The 22,890-nt window shown below is 33.5% G+C and overlaps 1 protein-coding gene across 1 annotated transcript; it reads left to right on the forward strand.

The window, feature by feature from the left end:
• Positions 1-1,561: 1,561 nt before the first annotated feature.
• smpd1 (sphingomyelin phosphodiesterase 1) lies at positions 1,562-12,924 on the forward strand. Its single transcript, XM_073829606.1, has 6 exons — positions 1,562-2,044; positions 7,200-7,975; positions 9,231-9,402; positions 9,792-9,868; positions 10,167-10,312; positions 11,784-12,924. Exons 1-6 carry the CDS (start codon positions 1,820-1,822, stop codon positions 12,179-12,181), a joined length of 1,794 nt encoding a protein of 597 aa, XP_073685707.1. The 5' UTR covers positions 1,562-1,819; the 3' UTR covers positions 12,182-12,924.
• Positions 12,925-22,890: the final 9,966 nt, after the last annotated feature.

The following is a 22,890-nucleotide window of genomic DNA, read 5'->3' on the forward strand; positions in this document are numbered from 1 at the left end:
TTTTTTTTTCTTTTACCTGAACAATGTGTTTGTGTACATACAGTACCAAAAGTTTTTGAACAGAAGATTTTAACGTTTTTTTTTTTTTAAGAAGTCTCTTCTGCTCACCAAGCCTGAATTATTTGATTCAAAGTACAGCAAAAACAGTACAATTGAAAAGTGAAATGTTTTTACTATTTTTGTTTTTCTGTTTGAATTTATTTTACAATGTAATTTATTCCTGTGATCAATGCTGAATTTTCAGCACCATTACTCCAGTCTTCAGTGTCACATGATTCTTCAGAAATCATTCTAATATGCTGATGTGCTGTTCAAGAAATTATTATTATCAACATTTAAAACAGTTGCATACATGTTTTCAGGATTCTTTGATGAATAGAAAGATCCAAAGATCAGCATTTATCTGAAATAAAAAAGCTTTTATACCATTCAAAAGTTCTGGGTGGAAAATAAATGATAGAAATTAGTACTTAAATTTAGCAAGGATGCTTTAAATTGATCAAAAGTGATGATAAAGTCATTTATAATGTTACAAAATATTTCTATTTCAGATAAAAGCTGTTCTTTTGAACTTTCTATTCATCAAAGAAACCTAAAAAAATTCAACTCAGCTGTTTTACAACAATAATAATACATGTTTTTGAGCAGCAAATCAGAATATTAGAATGATTTCTGAATGTTTATGTTACTGGAGTAATAATGCTAAAGATTCAGCTTTGAAATCACAGGAATAAATGACATTTTGAAATATATTCAAATCGAAAACAGTTATTTTAAGTAGTAAAGATATTTTAAACTTTTATTGTTTTTGCTGTACTTCGGATCCAAAAATGCAGGCTTGGTGAGCAAGAGAGACTTCTTTAAATGTTTTTTTTTTTTTTTTTTTTTTTTACAAAACTGCTTCATTTATATTAAAAAAATAAATAAAATTACAGCGAATCCCACAGATTTTCACTCTCAGTTAATAGGAATTTACATATTTTAAGCGCCAAGATCTTTTTCTGGACAGCCCCACAAAAATTCAGAAACTGAAAACGTGCTATAAAACAGAAACTTAATTTCTTAAATTATTATTATTTTTTTTTTTTTTTCAGTTAAAATATTATTGAATAATTTAATTGAATGAGCGTCGAATTATTGTACAATATACTAATATATCCACCTTTTTCCTCATGTAAGAGTGGCTGCGGCAATTGCAAATTTTATGGGTTTGGCTTTCAGTCTCATCCGCGTCCAGCTATTTTTAGCTGTACAAACAGCTCGTTCTGCTGCTTGATTTTGCAAACTGGTGTGTCTTCCCGTAATTTTTTTTATGTATTATCTTATATGAACACACTGGTTTGTCGTGCAAACAGTTTTACCGTTTATTGCACGTTTACTGCACTGTCTCGCCTATAGGCTTACTTTAGCCTTGAAGAAAAGGGTGGATATATAGATAAAGAATATTATAACTGTTGCTTTACCTTCATGTTAGCAAAAGTGGTAGGGCACGTGATCCGTCAGCTGCGTAGTCAGCATGTCACGTGATCCGTCAGCTGACGCTATATATACTGGTCAGGTCTCCCTGTACGGTGTACAATGTTATTGTCAGAACAGACAACAGACGGACTCTTCAAAACACAATTCACTATTCACAACTGCCTAAAACTACTTAGATTCGGCTTATTCTGCTTCTTTTTTATTTACACATACAGTCAAAGCGTATCACTACTTCTATTCAAGGATAAACACGGTTTCCTGACGCCGTCGACTCACAGTTCATATGTTATGACTGGGGACTGATAGAGTTTACCGCAGTGTAGCTCACCGCGCATCCAGGATGAAGCGTCCAGTGTTCGGGTTGTCCACCGTCTGCGGTGTTTTCATAGTCTGGACATTGTTTTTGATGCCGTTGGGTTTCTCATACCCTCTTGAAGGAGAAACAGATTCGCCCAAGTTGAGGTTCGTGGAGGAGTTTGATCAGCTCAAGCTCGGGTTCAACTGGCACAACATGTCCTGCGCGGTGTGTAAAGCGATCTTTGCCACGGTGGATATCGCGCTGCTGGTGAGACAAGATTTTGCTTTATCTTGTATTTGTCTGTTATAACATTGACTGGCTTTCTTGCTGTAATAAGAGACATCGATTTTAGAGAGTTGAAAGTTAAGTTCATACAGTGTTTTATTTTTTTTATTTTTATTTTTTTTTCTCAGAATAGTAAAGCCTGTTACTCAACTTGTTGAGTCGCCTGACTAGACAGCATTTTTTTGGCAGCACATGCGAGCTGACTATGCACAAAATTGCTGTCATAATAGACTGTAAATAGGAGATACAAACTATAAATTTAAAAAGTTTTTTTAATTATTTAAGTTACATTAATATATCTGTGACCCTGGACCACAAAACACGGTTATATTTGCACGGGTATATTTGCAGCAATAGCCAAAAATAAGTTGTATGCGTCAACATGATCGATTTTACTTTTATTCCAAAAATCATTTGGATATTAAGTAAAGGTCATTATCCATGAACATATTTTGTAAATTTTCTATTGTAAATGTATCAAAACTTAATTGTGATTAGTAATATGCATGGACAACTTTTAAAGGCGATATTCTCAATATTTAGATTTTTTTGCACTCTCAGATTCTAGATTTTCAAATAGTTGTATCTTGACAAACCAAACATTAATGGAAAGCTTTATCCAGCTTTTATATGATGTATAGATCTTAATTTAAAAAAAAAAAGACCCTTATGACTGGGTTGCAGCCAGGTGGTCACATATGAATATTTGCTTTTAATTCAATCTGTATTTTTATATCATTAGGTTAGAAATGTAATGTTAGCTTATTATTTTTTTTTAGTGCTATGTATTTTATGCATGTATATTATTTTTATTTCATCTTATTTTTATTTCATCTTTTTTTTATTAATTTTGTAGACGCGCAAACAGTTTTTAAAATAATCATGTTAATGTATTTAATAAAAGTATGCTTTTTTGTTTATTTCTTTATATAATTTGTATTTATATAATTTTTTTATAGTTCTATATACACTATCAGTTAAAAAGTTTTTGTTTTTTAATATTTTTTTTTAAAGAAGTCTATTCTGCTCACCAAGCCTGCATTTATTTGATCCAAAGTACATCAAAAACTGTCATTTTTAAAAATGTGTTTACTGTTTAAATAACAGTTTTCTTTTTGAATATATTTTAAAATATAATTCCTGTGATTTCAAAACTGAATTTTGAGCGTCATTAATCCAGTCACATGATCCTTCAGAAATCATCCTTATATTCTGATTTGCTGCTCAAAAAACATTTATTGTTATTAAATGTTGAAAAAATAAAAGTAATATCTTCATATATATACTCATGTGCTCCAAGCTTTTTATTTCAGATAAATGTTGATCTTTGGATCTTTCGATTCATCAAAAAATCCTGAAAAATCAACTGTTTTAAAAATTGATGATGATAATAATAATCAACATGTTAAACTGATTTCTGAAGGATCATGTGACACTGAAGACTGGAGTAATAAAGCAGAAATTTTAGCTTTGATCACAGGAATAATTTACATTTCAAACTTTTACTTGTTCAAAAACTGTTATGTTCTATCATTTTGAAGTACATCTATTTAACCACCTTTTTATATTAGCTTGTATATTTTTTATGCTTAAACCTAAATCTGTATTAGGGTGAATGACGGATAAGGATTTAAAATGTGGAAAAAAATAAAACAGGCAAAAAATTTAAATGTTAGTACTTTCTATACTTATTACAGTGTTGTGTATGTAATGCAATGATATTTACACATTTCAAGAATGTAATTAACCATTTTTTTTTGATGAATCAGATCTTTTTCCTCATGAAAATGTCATTCCTGGGTAACGTAATAAATTTTAAAATTAATTACATTTCTATCATTGTTGGCATATACAAATGTACTTATCTCCATATTTGGAGCTCAACAAACAATTAGTGCTCAGAAAACTACATTTTAATCACAATTAATATAATAAATTTGGGATTTCATATAGGCACAGGCTCATTTTGGGCTGCTGCTAATTCAAAATTCAGAACCAAATAAAGAAAAAAACTGGAAAATGTTTAAAAATGTTTTCCAATAAAGTAAATAAGACTTGTTTTATCATTAACTCAACAAAAAGCTGAATTGTGTTATCTAACACAGAAATATGGGTTAAATGAATTGCCCGTGTCATTGTTAGCCAGAATGACATACTGTTAGACGGAATGACATTCTGCAATATTTTTCAGGATTACCATAAGAACCATCATCAGTATAATTTTTCTTTCCAACACTCAAATTTGAAACTAAGTAAGATACACTTGACAGTTGCAAAACTCACAGTTTTTAATGATTTAAAAAAAGTACAACAGGCTTTTTGGGAACTGGTCTTGATTTGTAGTAGCTACACACAATAATAATAATAATAATAATGAGTATTAGATGCAGGTTGTAATCACACCAATTTCATTACAATCGTATTTTCTAAATATTACAGTAAATCTGTAAAATTATAATGCTTCATAAACAATGGCCAGGGGTATAGTGTATGATGTGTAATAACACATTACACCGCTAAAACATTTAGGCTTATTGCAAATGAGTGTGAACCTATTTTGATTAATATTTCAAGTTTGCTTGTTACTGACACATTATTGTTCCACTGAATCATCACCCTAATACCTTGATCTCTTTTTTCCAAGATACTCAGCCCTAGCTTCTGCATCTGTGTTTATTCTGGCTCTGAACCATCTCTGCCTCTCTTTATTAGACAGAGGCATCTGGAAGAACAGAATTGACCTTAAAACACCAGAAGCTATACAAAAGTTTTAAAATGGGTAACACTTTATAATAACGGCACGCTATTAATCATTAGTTAAACATTAGTAAACAGTTAATTCATCATTTATAAAGCATTAAAAGACATTAATAAGCAGTTTATAAATACAGCTATAAATGCTTTATTCTTGATTTAAAAGCATATCTATAATGTGTTTAATAATTGTATTTCCATACTTTAATTTCATACTTGTAGGTAGGCTTATAAATCAAGCATTAAAGGGATAGTTCACCCAAAAAGGAAAATTTGATGTTTATCTGCTTACCCCCAGGTCATCCAAGATATAGGTGACTTTGTTTCCTCAGAAAAACACAAACGAAGATTTTTAACGAAAACCGGTGCAGTCTGCCAGCCTTATCATAGACGTGGATGGGCACCAGACCTTTAAAAGTAAACAAAAAACATGCACAGACAAATCCAAATTACACCCTGCGGCTCATGACGATACATTGATGTCCTAAGACACGAAATTATCGTTTTTTGTGAGAAACTGAACAGTATTTATATCATTTTTTACCTTTGATACACAGCAACATCCATCTGTCCTGTGCACGAGTTTGGCATCAGTTACGTTACATGAGCACGCGCTCTTTGTAGAATACGCAAACGCCGGAAGTGATCTTTCGCATGTACACGACACTCATTTTTTACACAGTGCACACAGACTGTGGGTATAGCGGCTATTCAAAATGGTAATTATTGCGCTTATCCCGATTGTTCAAACTGATTTAAAGCTAAAAGATTACGTTTGCTTGCGCAAACTCATCCGGGACTTTTCACTGATTTCCCCTTACGGCGTTTGCGTATTCTACGCTAGAGCGCGTGCACATGTGACGTGACTGATGCCAAACTCGTGCTCATGACAAATGGACGTGGCTGTGTATCAAAGGTAAAAAATGATATAAATACTGTTCAGTTTCTCGCAAAAAACGATCGTTTCGTGTCTTAAGACATCAATGCGTCATCACGAGCCGCAGGGTGTAATTTGGATTTGTCTGTGCATGTTTTTGTTTACTTTTAAAGGTTTGGTGCCCATCCACATCCATAATAAGGCTGGCAGACTGCACCGGATTTCATTAAAAATCTTCGTTTGTGTTTTTCTGAGGAAACAAAGTAACCTACATCTTGGATGCATTGGGGGTAAGCAGATAAACATCAAATTTTCATTTTTGGGTGAACTATCCCTTTAAGAATTTATAGCTGCATTTTAAATCGTAAATTTATTAATGAATTGACTGTTTAATGATGCTTAAATAATGATTAATAACGTGTAGTTATTATAAAGTATTACCAAATGTGGATATATTAATAATAATGATTACATTATTCATGATTTGACCATTAACATTACAAAAGTTCAATTCAATGATAATTAAATGTGAATCATATGAAATCAAGATGAATGACAGCAAAAATACGGCAAAAAACATACAATTATGTAAATAATGTTAATGTTAATAATATAACTTTAATAACTATACCTAAAAGTTTACAAATGTTAATTAAAAACTAGATTGTTATGCCTATGTCATTCTGGATAACGGATGACATGTCCTGGCTAACAGAGTTTTTTTGTTATCCAAGAATGACATGTTGTTATCCAGGAATGACAAAACAAATATTTTTCTTTATAATCAGGCACTAATTTAACCACCTATGGAAAACTACAACTTAGCCATCATCGCTTTAAGGTAATCTTTTAGATCAAATAGATAGTTTTTTCATATAAAAACATTATAAATAGTTTGTCAGTGTTATCCAAAAGGACACATGATATTGCTACAAAGTGCATCAGTGACCGAAAAGGTCAAAATATCATCATTTTAAGAGACGCTTACTCACCTTTGCACTTGTTCTGGTGCTCCTTCAGGGTCTTCTTTTTGATACAATATTATGTCACATGACATACCACAATGCATTATGGTCTAAAATGGTCATTGGTGTCTGTTATCCAGGAATGACATTACAGAAATCACAATTTGGGGACAAAAGTCTTTCTGTCATTAAAATGTAATTAAGCTCAGTATTATAACCATATTTGCAGGTATCGTTTAAAACATCAATACAATTATGCCCAAGTAGATTTTAAATATTTTTATTTTTATTATTTACATTTTTATCGTATTTTTGTACTCAGATTTTAAGCCGGGACAGTTACCCGGAATGACGTTTTGGGACTTTTGAGCTCAATAGTTCCTTAAAGATTAATTATTTATAATGAATTCTCACAAGAGTAATTAAAGAGGGGAAAGTTGAGTCATTTAATGAAATGCATTTAAAAATGTATACATTTTTAATATTATGAATATGCTTTGGACACCAGAATTGACATGCCACGTCATTGACCCATTAACAGAGTGAGTCAAACATGGAGCGTGTGGCGCGTGCTGTGGGAGAGGCCTGTGTTCGACTGCATCTGGCCGAGCCGCAAGTATGCAGAGAAATCACTGAACTCTTCAGAAACGATGTCATCCGTGCGCTCCAGGAGTCTTTCCTCTGGCCCTCTGAGGCTTGTGCTATACTGGTAGGACCTACTTGTGGCCATTTTGATATTTATGCCCCCTGGAATGTGTCCCTACCACAGGTCCCCAAACCTCCAGTTAAACCGCCCACTCCCCCCAAACCGGGCTCTCCACAGAGCAGAATCCTCTTCCTCACGGATATCCACTGGGATGCTGAGTATGCCGAAGGCAGTCTTATAGACTGTAAAATGCCCCTGTGTTGTCGAAATGACTCTGGAAGGGTCAGTTGGAAGCACACTGGAGCTGGCTACTGGGGCACATATGGTAAATGTGACCTCCCTCTGCGTACAGTAGAAAACCTTCTTCAAAACTTAGCCAAATCCGGCCCGTGGGATTGGGTGTACTGGACAGGAGACATTCCAGCACACAACGTGTGGTCTCAGACCCGGGCACAGCAGCTAAACGAGCTTGTCACCATCACTAGACTCATACGCAAACACCTGGGGCCTAATGTAACTGTGTATCCAGCGGTTGGGAATCACGAGAGCACACCGGTGAATAGTTTCCCACCTCCGTTTGTGCATGGGAATCGGTCATCTCAGTGGCTTTATGACACCATGGCAAAGGAGTGGGCACCCTGGCTGCCCAAGGAAGCCCTGGAGACGATACGGTAAAGTACAAATAGAGGGAGTTATTTGGTCTAAATCAGATTAATTAACATCACATTTTGATATAAATGAGTATTGTCACGGATAAATAAATAATCAAATGATTATTATTGTTAATATTAATATTTTTTTTAATTTATTTAATCATGTGGCTTTTTGATATGTATGCCTCCTGGAATTATCTTATTTAATAATAATAATAATTATTATTATTATTAGTAGTAGTAGTAGTAGTAGTAATATCTTATAATTTTACACAATTTTATATATTTTTATTATTATGATTATTATTATATTATGTTTTTAATATTAATAATTATGATTGATATTATACATTTTTCTTTCTAATTTATATTACTTTATTATTATTACATTTATTTTCTAATTTATATTTGTATTTGTATCAAATTGTCATTATTATTTAATATTTTGGCGTTTTGATATGTATGCCCCCTGGGACAGTCATATTTATTATTAATAATAATAATAATAATAATAATAATAATAATTAAATATATTATTTTATTTATTTACATACTATAATCATGTGGGAATTTTGATGTTTTTTTTTCCTCCTGAAAAATCTTATGATGTCTCTAAAATATTATAATAATTTATTTTTATTCTTCTTGTTATTAATAAATTATTATATTATTTTTTTATTAATCTCTATTATTATTATTATTATTATTATTATTAATATTTAATAATTTGGGTTTTTGATGTGTAGCCCCTGGAATTATCTTATTAAATAATAATAAAAATAGTTTTTAGTTTTTTTACTTACTTAACAATGATCATGTTTGCCTCCTAGAATGTATCTTATTACAGTGTATGTCTCATCGTTGTTGTTGTTAATATTATTATTATTATTTAATTATGTGGCTTTTTAATATGTATGCCCCCTGAAATTAGCTTATTTAATAATAATAATAATAATATTTATTTATTTACTTACTATAGTCATGGGGTCGTTTTGATGTTTTTGCCCTCTGGAATATATTTTATTATGTATCTATATTATTATTATTATTATTATTACTACTACTTAATTATATTTGTATTTGTAAAATAGTGCCATGTGGCTGTCGTTTTTGTCCCCTGTAACACATCTTATTTAATTGTTGTTGTTGTTGTTGTTGTTGTTATTTTTAGATGTTGTTGTTATTATTGCTATCATTATTATTATCAACATACACTTTCTCATTTGTTTGTTTATGTATGTATTTATGTATATAATGTGTGTTTTGTCTCCAGTCGTGGGGGTTTTTACACGGCTGAAGTTCAGCGTGGTTTGAGGGTGGTGTCTTTGAACATGAACTTCTGTGCACGAGAAAACTACTGGCTGATGGTGAACTCCACAGACCCAGCAGATCAGCTCCGGTGGCTCATTAATATACTACAAGAGTCAGAGAACAAGGGAGAGAAGGTACAAAAACTTTATAAACATAGAAAAAACAGAAAACGTTGAAGCAGTTTGCTTGCAGCAGCAGTTTAACAAGTTGCTGCATTAGTGTTTGTGGGTTAGAGGGTGTTTAAACCTAACCCGACAACTGATCACGAGTCAGACCAGCTAGAAGCGGATGTGTGACTGTTGTTTTTTGTGCGGTGTTTTAGTTTTTAACTTGCAGTTTTGTTGTTTCACTTTTGTTTGTGTTTGGACGTTACATTATATATTATATAAATGATCCTTTTTCCTCAAAACAATGACAAACATGATTTTGGTTTATCTTAAATATCTTGAATATGTTTTGTTTGTAATGTTCTTTTTTGTTCTGTTTAATAAACATATCTAACCACAGCTCTGGTCTCTCTCAGGTCCACATTATCGGTCACATTCCCCCGGGACTCTGCCTGAACAGTTGGAGCTGGAATTACTATCATATAGTGAACAGGTCAGTCACTGCTGTACACAAGTGTTCACTTTCATCTGTTTTAACCCGTGGTTGAATCAACACAACTGCGTGACTGCAGCCTAAAGGGTTATAACCGCTCCACAGTGTCTTTTATGATCACAAGTGCCATATTGTTGGAAAAATGGGTCATGTTGACTGTAACTGCCTGGTTTTGAGATAATCGTATTCATTTGCCATATGTATCAGGAGGTGTATGTAATGAAGTGGTTAATGTTTCACTTTAGCAAGCAGTCTGGTTCCTTCCACTATAATTTTTCTATTTTCTTTCATTTCCCAGATATGAAAGTACCATAACTGGTCAGTTTTTCGGACACACGCATGTCGATGAGTTTCAGATGTTCTATGATGAAGATACACTGACTCGGCCACTGAGTGTGGCTTTTATCGCCCCAAGTGTGACCACTTATGTCAACCTGAACCCAGGTACTCACTGTACCTTGTTTTATTTTATTATGTTTAACATCTAATTTTATTAACCTTTTTTTTTCAGGTTTTTACTTATTTTTCATTTAATTAATTTTTTTGCTTTTGCATGTAATATATATTTTTTTTGCCTGTAATAATTATTTTAGCCTAGTTTTGGGGTTAGTATTTATTTATTTCTATTAGTTTTTTTAGTTTTTTTCATTTTTTTTTTTTTTTAAGAAAATATGTTAATTCATCAGCTAGTATTTAAATTAATAAAAAGTGACAGTAAAGACAGTTCTTTTTTTTTTTATCTTTTTTGCTTTTGTAAATATTTTATGTAGTGTTTTTTTTTTAGCTTAATTTTAGAGTCAGTATGTATCTATTTATTTATTTGAATTTAGAGAAAGTAATACTTTTATTTAGCAGCTATGTATTAAAATGTATTCAAAAGTGACTGTAAAGACAGTTTATGTCCTAAAGTTTCAAATGCTGTTCTTTTGAACTTTCTATTCATAAAATAATTATTTGTATAGTGCTTTCTATGAATTTTTTTTTAATTGTTTTATTTTATTACTGAGTTTTTATATTACTTTGTTACTAAGTTAGTAACTGTAGTTATTTTTTTATTTTATGTAGTTTTCACTTTTTCAATGTTTAATTATATTTATTTTTTGTTATTTTCATTTTAAAAGTAAATAGTTTATGTAGTTTAGCTTAATTGTTTGATCTTTTTTTAACAAAGAAAGTAATACTTTTATTCAGAAGCTGTTTATAGTTTTATTTTATTGTTTTCACATGTAAATGTTTTTTTTTGTAAAATATATTTTATGAAGTTTTGTTTTGCAAAAGTTATTTTATGAAGTCATGTTTTCAGTGTTTAATTTTATTTATTTATTTTAGCTTTTAAGTGGTTTTTATTTTAAAATCTGTTTTTTTTTTAAAGTAGTTTTATGTTTTGTATTCAAGTAAATATTAGTTTTTTTATATTAGCTTAGTTTTTGGGTCTTTTTTAAATTTATTTGTTTTCATTAATTTTTTTTGTTTATTTTTTTGTTTAAGCATACAGTTATTTGGACATTTTTAGGTGTTTATTTATTTTTCACTTAATTTTTTTTTAAATTAGGTTTATTTTTTGCTTTCGTGTGTTACTATTTTATGTAGGTTTTATTTTAGCTTAGTTTTGGAGTCAGTATGTATTTATTTATTTATATTGAAAGTAATACTTTTATTCAGCAGCTATGTATTAAATTAATCAACAGTGACAAAAATAATGTTATAAAGTTTCAAATACTGTTATTTGAAGTTTACTCTTATATATTTTTAAATTTTCTGTATTTTTATGTTACTTATTACTCAGTGTTTGCAGTTATTTATTTTTATTTTATGAAGATTTTACATTTTCCATGTTAAATTATATTTATTTCTCATTTTTATTTAAGTTATTCACACGAAATCATGGCTTAACATGTTTTCTTTTGATGATCAGGATATCGTGTGTATTACGTGGATGGAGACTACCCAGGCAGCAGTCGGATGGTTTTGGATCACGAGACTTTTATTCTCAACCTGACTCTGGCCAACAACCAGCATTCAAAACCCGACCCCAACCCGTCATGGACCTTACTGTACCGCGCATCCAAGGCCTACGGTTTATCCACACTCTTCCCATCAGACATGGACGCTTTAATCAAACTCATGAAGAACGATGACCATGTCTTCCAGCGCTTCTGGTACCTCTTTCACAAAGGCCACGTCTCAAAACCATGCACAGACACTTGCAAGACGTCACTACTCTGCCTCCTGCACAGCGGACGATACGACCTTCTAACACAGTGTGACGTACTACACGGAAATGAACACTCTGTTAGGAAGACAATGTGTTGAGAAAATATGAAACTAGCCATAGAGATCTAATGGGTTTAATACCATGCCAACGTCACAGACACTTTAACTACTTTTTGAAGCATTGTTACATTTGTCCTTGAAACCATTAAACTGATTTTGGTTTTTGTTTGATGCAAGTGTTAAAGTCAGCAGTTCTTGTAAAGATGTGTAATTTAGGGCAGAGAACCAAAGTAAATTATTACTGGTTGAAAGCAGAACAGGTAGTGACTTCACTGAATCATGTGGCATGTTTGTGCCTCATAAAACCCACAACTGCTCAAAAGTCTCAGGCCTTGTTCTCATTAATGTGGTTCAGTATGTTTTGCGTCACTCTCGAGTGGATTGTGGTTCGTCACTTTAGAAGTGTTTTGTGTTGTCACTTCCTGCATTGACCTATAGTTTGCACACTGGAGTTGTTGAAGTCAGGGTTATAAAAGGTAATGGTTTATTGATTCAACCCAAGTCGTTAAACGTTTTAATTGCTAATGCAATGATGAAGAGATTCTCTGATGATGTGATTGTTTCTCTGTGTGAACCGTCACATTTACTAAAAATGATTTTGCAATTATAGTACAATTTAATGTTGAAACCGATTGTCTGAAGGTCTTGATTAAGGTGGTTTGTTTATAGATTTAAGCTATATACAGTAATGTTCAAAGGTTTTCAGTACATAATTTTGAGCAACTATGCATAAAATGATTCAAAAGTGATTCCAAATAAATACTGTTCGTTCGAACTTCGAATGTGGATGTGTGGATTGAAGACATGCTTTGGTTGCGTGGTTAATGTACTACTGAATACATTGTTCTGCTAGTTCATGCAGTCTAAACCATAAACAAAATGTGTGGAAGATGCTAAATCATATAGAGAAGAGCTTCAAGAAAGACAAGAGTGCAACAGTTAATAGGTGGTAAAGATAGTACCCTAATATTTCACCGACCTGACTGGAAATAATAACAAACTCAAATGTTGTCAAGATTCTTGCTCTGGAAATCCTAGTTTAGTTTGGCCAACTACAAATGCCTTTTGTTCCTCAGTTTTTTGCACTCTTCTCCTTGATTTGTCATAACTTTTTGGTCTGATTAGTACAGCCCAAAACGATGTATTTGAATGGATGAATCATGATAGAATGTTTAAACTGTATGCCAAGGTGAATATATCATCTTGGTCGTGTCATGTTATTTAACTAGGCTATATGTTATAAATCTCATGTGTTCGTTTGTGTTGATTTCTGTTCGAGATTGTCTCACTCACAGATAGGCTGCGCGCTCCTCAACTTGCGTGACCTTGTTAGTCAATTCATTGTCCATTAACAATTTTATGATTGCTGTAAATTTTATCTGCCACAAGATGGCACTGTTTTAAACTCTGTATTTCCATGAAGTCAACTTCGATGTAGTTTTATGTATTTGAATGCATGTAGTTTTTTTCCGCGCAAGATGAACACAGTCAATATACGGGTTTTCATTTATTAACGGCCACGCCCATTTCTGTTCGCTGTGACAGAGCGCATTTAGGCCACGCCCGCCCGCAACGCTCTCCATTGACTTTGTATTGCTGACTCCTTGTCATTTCTGACTTTTAACAAAAAAAAAAAAAAAATTCCCAGAACAATGTCTAAAAGCTGCTATGTGACAAGGTGTACAGTAAACAAGATAAAACTACGCTTTACAAGCTGTCGACCCAAAAAAAGTTGTTTAAGGATACAAAGTTGTAGATGTCAGGGTATTTCTCGTTGGGCCATTCAGTTGGATTTCTCCAATAAAAGAAGGGGGAAAAGGTGCAATGACATATAGACCAATAAAGTTTCTCAATATATCACCTCCTTTCAGGGTGGTTAAATAATCCTTTGACATGGTTAAATAATGAATGTTTACTGTCGCCGTTAAATTTCCGTCCAGCGGCCGTATCTCAGAGTAAGACGTTGCGCTCTTCTGTGTTAAACACTCGTTTTTTTTTTAGATCGACAGCTTATAAAAAACGTAGTTCCGCGTTTTTTAGCTTGTTTACAGTACATCTTGTGACATAGCAGCTTTTAGACATTGTTCTGTTATTTGTTATAAGTCAGAAATGACAAGAAGGTAGCTTCCTGCAATACAAAGTCAATGGAGAGCGTAGGTTTGTTTCAGAGCCATGGAGAAACAGAGTTACAACACTCCCATAGGAACTGAGGAATGCGGAAGTAAAGCGTGTCATGGAGCGGCCAATAGTTCCAAACAACCAATAGCTCCTCCATAGAAGCCCATTCATTTCAGCGTTTCTCAAGCACTGTCGACGGTAAATTGAAGAAATTACTGCTTTTTTTTTTTTTTACATTTTAACGCATCAGTTGACCTCACAGAAAACTGACCAGTAGTGGTATTTTATAAAGCGTGTTGTAGTTAATGTTTATCGTTAAAAAATAAACAGTTATACTGTAAATGCAGTTAGATAACGTGACAAACACCATAATAGCGACCATAACCAGATACTAATTGTCATATTTTTACGCTTTTAGTCTTTCTGCAATCTTTCTCTCACTGTAGGAGATTGAACGAGTTTCAGTAAAGACTGCATTCAAGAAATACGATAAAAAAAATGTATGCTGAATGCAATTCGTTGCCTTGTGTGTTTTTTAAACACTATTTTCATCTTTTCTATTATGTCAAATACCATTTTTGCTTGCCTTTTATAATATTCAGTTATGTTGTATATTTGAATATCACAAAATAACACGAATAAATTACTTTTTTCTTATTTAACATTAAATCGTTAAATCAAAACATATAAAAAAGAGTGTTTGATCATGTCCAAATACACATTCAAATGTATTTTTCCTTAAATATCACACTAACTGTAATATAAATACTAGCCTATATTAGAAAATGTTATCTTTTAAATCGTCAGGATCATTATTGCACATATTATTTAGTACAAAAAAAAAAACCTCCTCAAAATATTAACTAAATAGAACTGAACTTCCTACAATTATTTAATTTAATAAAAGTTACACTTAAGGTGTTTGGTCACATTTGACTGCCAAAAAGTATGAGAACATATTTATGTCTCTTTATCACTCCCCAGAATAAAATGCGATTGTAAAGCGTATTTAGAGAAGTTATCAATACACAATCAATGCACATTATGTGTTAATAATTACTCGAAATTGCTGCAATAATAAAACTGCTGTCTATCCTACTTAAACCCATTCAAACACATTGACAGCGCGGAGTTGTTTGGAACTATTGGGCGCTCCACGAACCCAAGTACTCCTCGCTGCAGACTGTAGCGCGGTGACGTCAGGTACCTAGGTCAGGTATGTGTTTACCGCGCATGCGCAAAGTGACGTATGGTATGCCTGTGTAATTTGCATTGCGTGGTGACGTTAGGCGTTTTCGCGTCGTTTTTGAGTAACGCGTCATTAAAACGCATGCGCATACTTAACATAATAAGGTGAAAAAAAGAAGGGGAAAAAACAGTAATATGTAGTACAGCACAAATCCATGATTTTAACCATGTCTGAGGTAAAATTATATGGAATTACAGAGTTTATTCTGTAATATTTGTGTAGTATTATATACAAGGTATTAACATTGTTGCACTTTATTTCACTGTATATATTGTAACATTACTCTGCACCTTATATGTTTCTTATTTTAACCTTTCCTCTGTCATGATTCTTGTTTATTTAGTATAATTATGGACATTTTTCTGTTGCTTTGGCAATTCTGCCTGTGGAATATTTAAGCCAATAAAGTAGTATTAAGTTAAATAGACTACACACAGTATATTTTCAGTGTCTACATCCCATTTTATGCATGGTGCCTCCAAAAAACCAAACTGATAACAGTGATCTTTTATTGCAAACAACAAAACAAAATATAATTGTATATACTGTGACGAGTCGGCTGCCTCCCCCCTAATTATCATCACCACCCCGTCCCTTATTCGCCGCCCTTCTCCAGGCTCCCAACGGGAGTGGGTGTGTATGGGAGAGGAGAGTCGCGAAAACATCCCGGGCTGGCGGTGTGTGATGAGGAGCACGTGAACTGAATGAAGCCTCATCACCGCCGCTGCGGGTCCGGATGAGGACCGCACCCGTGACGGCTGACGGGCCAGGATGCCGGGCCGTTTCATCCCCCAGAAGTGCCGCGTAGGCGGAGGAAGAAGATGCCGCTGAAGAAGCCGCCGCCCCTCGCGCCCCGGACCTGAGCAGGCGCCTTCACGACGAGGACACCAGATTCCCCGTTTATTTGGACACATTTACCCCCTTGGAAACTTGTTTTCTTTTACTTTCTGTTTAATAAAAGCCTCTCCGAGGCCTGACGCCACACCCACTGTGTCTGTCGTTTGCTCCTCCCGCCACAATACATATATATTTTTATATATAATAATTAAAACTATAAACATGACACATGAGGACAAGAGAAAACAACAACAAAAATAGTTTAAAAAAAGTTAATGAACATGCACATGCGCACATTGCGCAGTAACGCCAGTAAGAATAGCGCGCATGCGTGTTATATACATACCATACGTCACTTTGCGCATGCGCGGTAAACACATACGTGACGTAGGTACCTGACGTCACCGCGCTACAGTCTGCAGCGAGGGGTGTCTCCACGAACCACGTGACCGCGCGGCGGCGAGATCAAAGCGTGTCGCAACTCTCTTTAGGTGCGTTCGAGATGCACTACACTAGCCTGCCGCCGGCTGGCGAGAGCAGCCGCTTGCAGTCGGGGGAGGAGTAAAGAGACGGCCGTCAAGTCGGACACTTATAGAGGATGAAACTGTATTCCAAACATACACAAAAAAAAAAAGGAATAAAGAAAAAGAAGAAATGAAACTACATAAGATAAATAAATAAAAGTTACCCTATCATTTATTCTATAGGCTACAATCTTTTTGCTTTTTTGTTGATCATATCAAGTATGTGAGTTACTTTAATGTAATGCAATATGACGTTTATTATTTGTATCTTGGTTTTGTAGTTAGCTATAGGACATTTTTCAATTTTTATAAGCAGTTTATTCAGTGTAGTGAAGCCTCTCACAACATCCATTAAAAACGGCCTCTGGTTGACCAGTTGTTGTTGTTTTTTTTTTTTTACTTTAACTCTTATACAATAAGAATATATATTTACCATATCGCCTAGTCTTCATTTTCATCAATAATGTTTTGTTTGAATATCAGATATTCGATATAAAGATTGATTACATACATGAACTTTTTTAAGAAAAACACGCAGCACACGTCGTGCTTGTCATCACATAATCTGACCAATGAGAATAAAGTGTGTCGTCATCAAGGCTTTCGCAGTCGCTTTTAAGCAACTGCAGCGCCTGACCTCTGCGGCTGCTCTCGTTTTGCTCTCACGGTACTTTGATGGAACACGTGATTGAAAGGCGGCTGCAGCGCCGATCAAAGTCGGACAAATGATCTTACCAGAATGCATTGTTTTGTAAGGCGGCAGCCGATTTCTTTCGGCGCCGCATGAAGTCGAACGCACCTTTTCTCTACTGGTTTGTTTCCCCCCGGTGGGTGTGTATGGCGCGTACTCCGTGCCAATACCGAACGACCGACCGACCGACCGAACAGCCGAACGGCTAATCGAACGTCTGACCGCACGTCTTGAACTCTCTGCGGGTGATCCACGTGACGACCTCACGTGACGTCAGCGCTATAAAATTTGGACATTAGGAATTCAAAAATGATCAAAAAATAACTCTGGCTTTTTTGTTGTTGCTTGTACTTGATTGGAATGTTGATGTTTCCTGTATTATCTCTGTATTACTGTATTATCTGTTTATGGCATTAATAAAAAAAAAAACTCTTACCCTCTTTCCACAGCAGGTGGCAATGTGTAATAGCCTAAATGTAGTGATGTGAATAAGTTTAACTTTCAAGTGTACTGAATTAAACATTAATGTTGAAATCTTATTTTTTATTTTTATCTTTTTTATCGTAAGTATATGATTAATTCAATCATTTGACAGACGGGTAAAACAATTTGAATGTACTTTTATGAATGTACATATTACTGCTGCTAAAGAAATTGTTTTATGAAATAATGTTCGGATATCAACGCAAAACCCACTTTTAGTCATATTTATTGACGTGTAATACAGTTACAAAAGAATTTATAATAATAAGCTTAAAAAACAATACGTCCTCGTGAATTGGTTGAGTGCTAGAACACATTCAGTTAGGAACTCAAGCGGAGCGTGTGTACTGGCCACGGGGACCTGGGGCAAAAAATGCCACTAAATTGGACATATTCCCCTGCACAAACAAATTAAATATATTACGTCTGTTGCTAATAAAATGAAAATGATAGAAAGTGTAAATTGCGGCATTACATACAGATCTGCTCATCTGCACCGTAATTCTTTTTAGGCGTTTTTACAGTGTTGCATATTATAACCATCACACACGATTCTGTTGAGTTTAGGAATGAAATGTCTAATCAGAAGCGTTCAAATGAGTCTTGTCAGTTTTGTTGAGTGCGCTCAACTCTTGATTTTTTCTCATCATAAACAACAAAGCTCAGACGTACCTACAATGTTAAGAGATTCATTACAATACAACAAATTCATGGTTTAAATTTAAGATAACATGTACATTGAAAAGTTCTTTAAAAGCATCTGGAATGCAATAAAGTAATTTTTAAAGGTGTTTTTAAAGCATTTGAGGTATGGATTAAAATACTAATAGGCTAATTAATAATTCGCATATCGTACAAAAGTGTGTTGCAGCAAATCCTCTAAATTTTAAGATATTTAGAACAGAGAGACATAAAAATCGGAAAATATATAAGCAGCTACAGTTATTAAAGTTTTACATATGCCAGTATAATTTGTAATTATAATTATAGTTTTATAGTATATTACATAACATTATAATTTTAATAGAATTTAAAACAAATATTATCGGGCCTGTTTTAGGCTTTTCCTTATTTTTATATTTTAGACATTCATCAATAATGGAGATGAAGAAAAAAATTACTCGCCATCTCTTCAATGAACGTGCCTTTATATACAGTAGAAACATCTTTAAATCTTTACAGATTACATAATGAAAGTTTCTATTTTCGATTTGAATTATTTCGTTTTAAAGTGGTAATTTAAAGCTTTCTATATATATCATCATATATATATATATCATGTCTGTGAGGCTATTCGCTGAGTTTCAGTTGATTGTGAAGCGATGCCGTTCAAGACCAGACGGCGCATCTTCTGTTTTCCTATTTATTTTATAAACGCAAAACGAGTTGTTTATATTGTGAGTGCACTAAAATAAAAGTTGATGTATTACTCCTACCTTTATGAGCAAAAATGAAGAATTTTTTTTTCTAGATTGTTTTCACAGAAACAAACAAACAAGTGATGCACTGGTGCCTCCATCCTACAAAGCATCAGCTGCCTTCCAGTCTCCACACAAACGATTGGATATTCATCCAACAGCGCGCATTTATCAAGGTTAAACGTTTAAACTAACGTGTAATATGCTTGAACTGTTTTATATAAAGAATTTTAATTTAGGCAAGTCCTTGTGCTTTGAGAAGGCTAAATTGATCAAATATAGATGATCAACTCACTGCTGCTGGCCGCTTAGTTATTACTTTAAAAACATTTAAGGTACAATTAACAATAAAAAAAAAAATGATTCAAACGTTTTTCTAAATTAACTTAATAAAAAAACGAAACGAAAAATAATCACTTTCCCATTATTAAACTGAACTATTTTAATAGCGGAAAGCATGCTTTTGATAGATGCATTCTTGTTGAGTTTAAACCGTCTCATTGATCATTTGGCCTTCGCAAAAAAAAAAAAAAAAAAAAAAAAAACTGTGTACCCTTGGAAGAAATTCTGCAGGCGTCCCTGTTTAATGTGTGTGCGCGTTTTATTTTTTTATTTTATTTTATTTTTTGTTTGTTGTTTTTTTTGGAGAGTGAGATTTGGAAAGCTAGTGGTAATGTAGTTTTCTGAATAGGCCTATAATCGCTGTTTTAATAACTGTTGAAATGAAAAGTTATAATTATCAATTTCTAATGTTTTTATTAAATTGTAATCACATTAAATACAAGTCCGTCCCATTAAAAATATTTTATTGGCCTACATGACAGCTGCGTCTGTTTTCTTTTCTAAAAGACGAGTTTATGATGTTTGTAGTTAGCCTTACAGCTGGTTCACCCTCCGCCTATGAACTCAAGTAAGAACATTAAACTAACTCACAGTAGGAATTTTCTTAAACAAATGAGTGAATCGATATGTATCGTTATTGTGATATAAATCTTATAGCGATCAATGCAGTAAATTCAACAAATATCTATACTTAATGTGTATTACTGTATCAGTAATATTAAAAGAAAACACACATCTTATGAATATTAGTATGAAATGCATGCAACACAATAGCCGACGTTTTTATCAGCTTACTAGCTTTTATTGTGACAATGTGGGAATACGTTTTTTTCCTGCATTTTTCCCAAAATCTTATGTTTCAAAAGTAGATGTGATATGCTACTTATGACAATGTGGGACTTGACGACAAGAATACCAGACTTTTTCGCTCCTTAAATAAATAAAAAACATTTATGTAGGCTAAAGTGTTTGCTAAGTAAAGAAAACAATGTACATTTTCAATGAAACAGCTATACTCGCAGATGCAGATGACCTGCCTATTTGAACAACATCAGCTCCAGCCGACTCGCTATCGAGGCACAAGTCATTTTCATGTTAGCCACACACAAACAAAGAGACAAAATTATAATCTTTAACTTGTAACACGTTTCTACATGTACTTACGTGTTGTTTACGTGTAGTCATGGCGTCTGGTCGACAGCACTGGTAACTCGTCGTGATTACAACACGTTTTTTACGTGTAAAGACACGTTGTAACACGTTGGAGTGTTTTTATCTCATTGTACAGTATAATATATATATAGGCTATTGTGGTTAGTATAACGATAAACCTGTTATACCCAGGGCTCGATTTGAAGAGGGATGCGAGGGATTGTTGAGTAAAATGACAAAAAGCATCCCCTCTGTAAATTATTCTATTATAATATCTATTATCTATTAAAAATGTTCAAATATCATAAATCCACACAGTCATGTTGTGAATGGAGTAGCCTACAGCGACACGCGCACATTTTGGTTCTCTCTCTCTCTTGCTTACATGCGATGCCAGCTGTTTCGTTGAAAATGTATAGTTTTCTTTACTCAACAAACACTTTAGCCTATACAAATGTTTTTTATTTATTTAAGGACCGAAAAGTGTAGCATTATTGTCGTCAAGTCCCACATTGTCATAAATAGCATATCGTATGTACTTTTGAAACATAAGATTTTGGGAAAATGGCAGAAAAAAACGTATTCCCACATTGTCACAATAAAAGCTAGTAAGCTGATAAAAACGTAGGCTATTGTGTTGCATGCATTTCATACTAATATGATTCATAAGATGTGTGTGGTCTTTTAATATTACTGACAGGGCCGTGCAGAGACCTTTAAAGGGGCAGGTGCTCAAAGTATAAAAAGGGCATCTGAAACAAGGCATTAAAGAGCCCCTAGGGTCCATCACCTCATTGTAGGCATCCAGTTACTTATGTAACAAGTAACAATGTCATTAATAAGACAAATTATGCATTATTTGAAGTTTAAATTGCCTTCCAGGACTCAAACAACAGAATCAGTAATATTTTTTTCACTTTGTATTGTATTGTACAATTTGTATTGTATTGTACGATTGTAGACAACAGGCTTTACTGCAGAGTATAGAAATAAAACAAACATATTAAGGAAGGAATTTTATTTCACTATTTAAAATATTTTAAATATCAATTTAAGGCAAATTGTGATCCTTTTTAAGAGCTGCAGAAGTAAAATGAACAGTATGAGTAGGATTTGACAATGTACGGTAGAATATTAAGGCATAAAATGGCATGATCTTTAATTCAGATACAGCTTTACACAAAACAAAACAAAATATCTTATACAATGGAATTTCAGCCTTTATTCCATTAAAAGGGATAAACCGAGTTTATCATTTATTATATGTATTTAAAACATAACTATTACTGTCTTATTTGTTTAGATTTTTAGAAGGCACATTAACTTCTTTCACATTTACAACTCTGTGTTTGCTGCATAACAACGTGGGTCGATAATTGCAATAATTTGACCATAAAGAGCTGAAAAAATGTGGAAAAGAAAAAGTCACTCTCTGTCACAAGGGGGCGCTTTAAGAGCGCTGAAATATTAAGGTTTCTCTAGTAACAGCTGTATACAAATCAGCATTAACGCTGTTTATCAGGCAATAAATGAAAATGACAACGACATGTTTCTGAGACAGTCGGTTCCCATTCAGATAAATTCATATAAAGACATCAGTGCCGCGTTTTGACTTTAAAACCTACAGCGTGCATATTTATTCAATGACATCATTGCCTTTTGAAGTTTAATCCAGCCATATCGCGATTCTCGTCTTTCCGTCCCCAAATGTACGACCTCCTAAATTATAATTAAGTATTTTCTTATACTATTTAACATATTTCAAAATTTTTATGGCCTTAAATTTGATACAACTAAATTGAGGAGTTTTTAGGACCTGCAGGTGCCCTCTGACAGAAGGGCACTTTGGGGCATCTGAGCAAAAGGGGCGGGTGCTCGAGCACCCTCCGCCCCCCCCCCCCCCCCTCTGCACGTGCCTGATTACTGATACAATA

Source organism: Garra rufa, chromosome 23 (genome assembly GCF_049309525.1).
Source record: "Garra rufa chromosome 23, GarRuf1.0, whole genome shotgun sequence".
Taxonomy (NCBI): domain Eukaryota; kingdom Metazoa; phylum Chordata; class Actinopteri; order Cypriniformes; family Cyprinidae; genus Garra; species Garra rufa.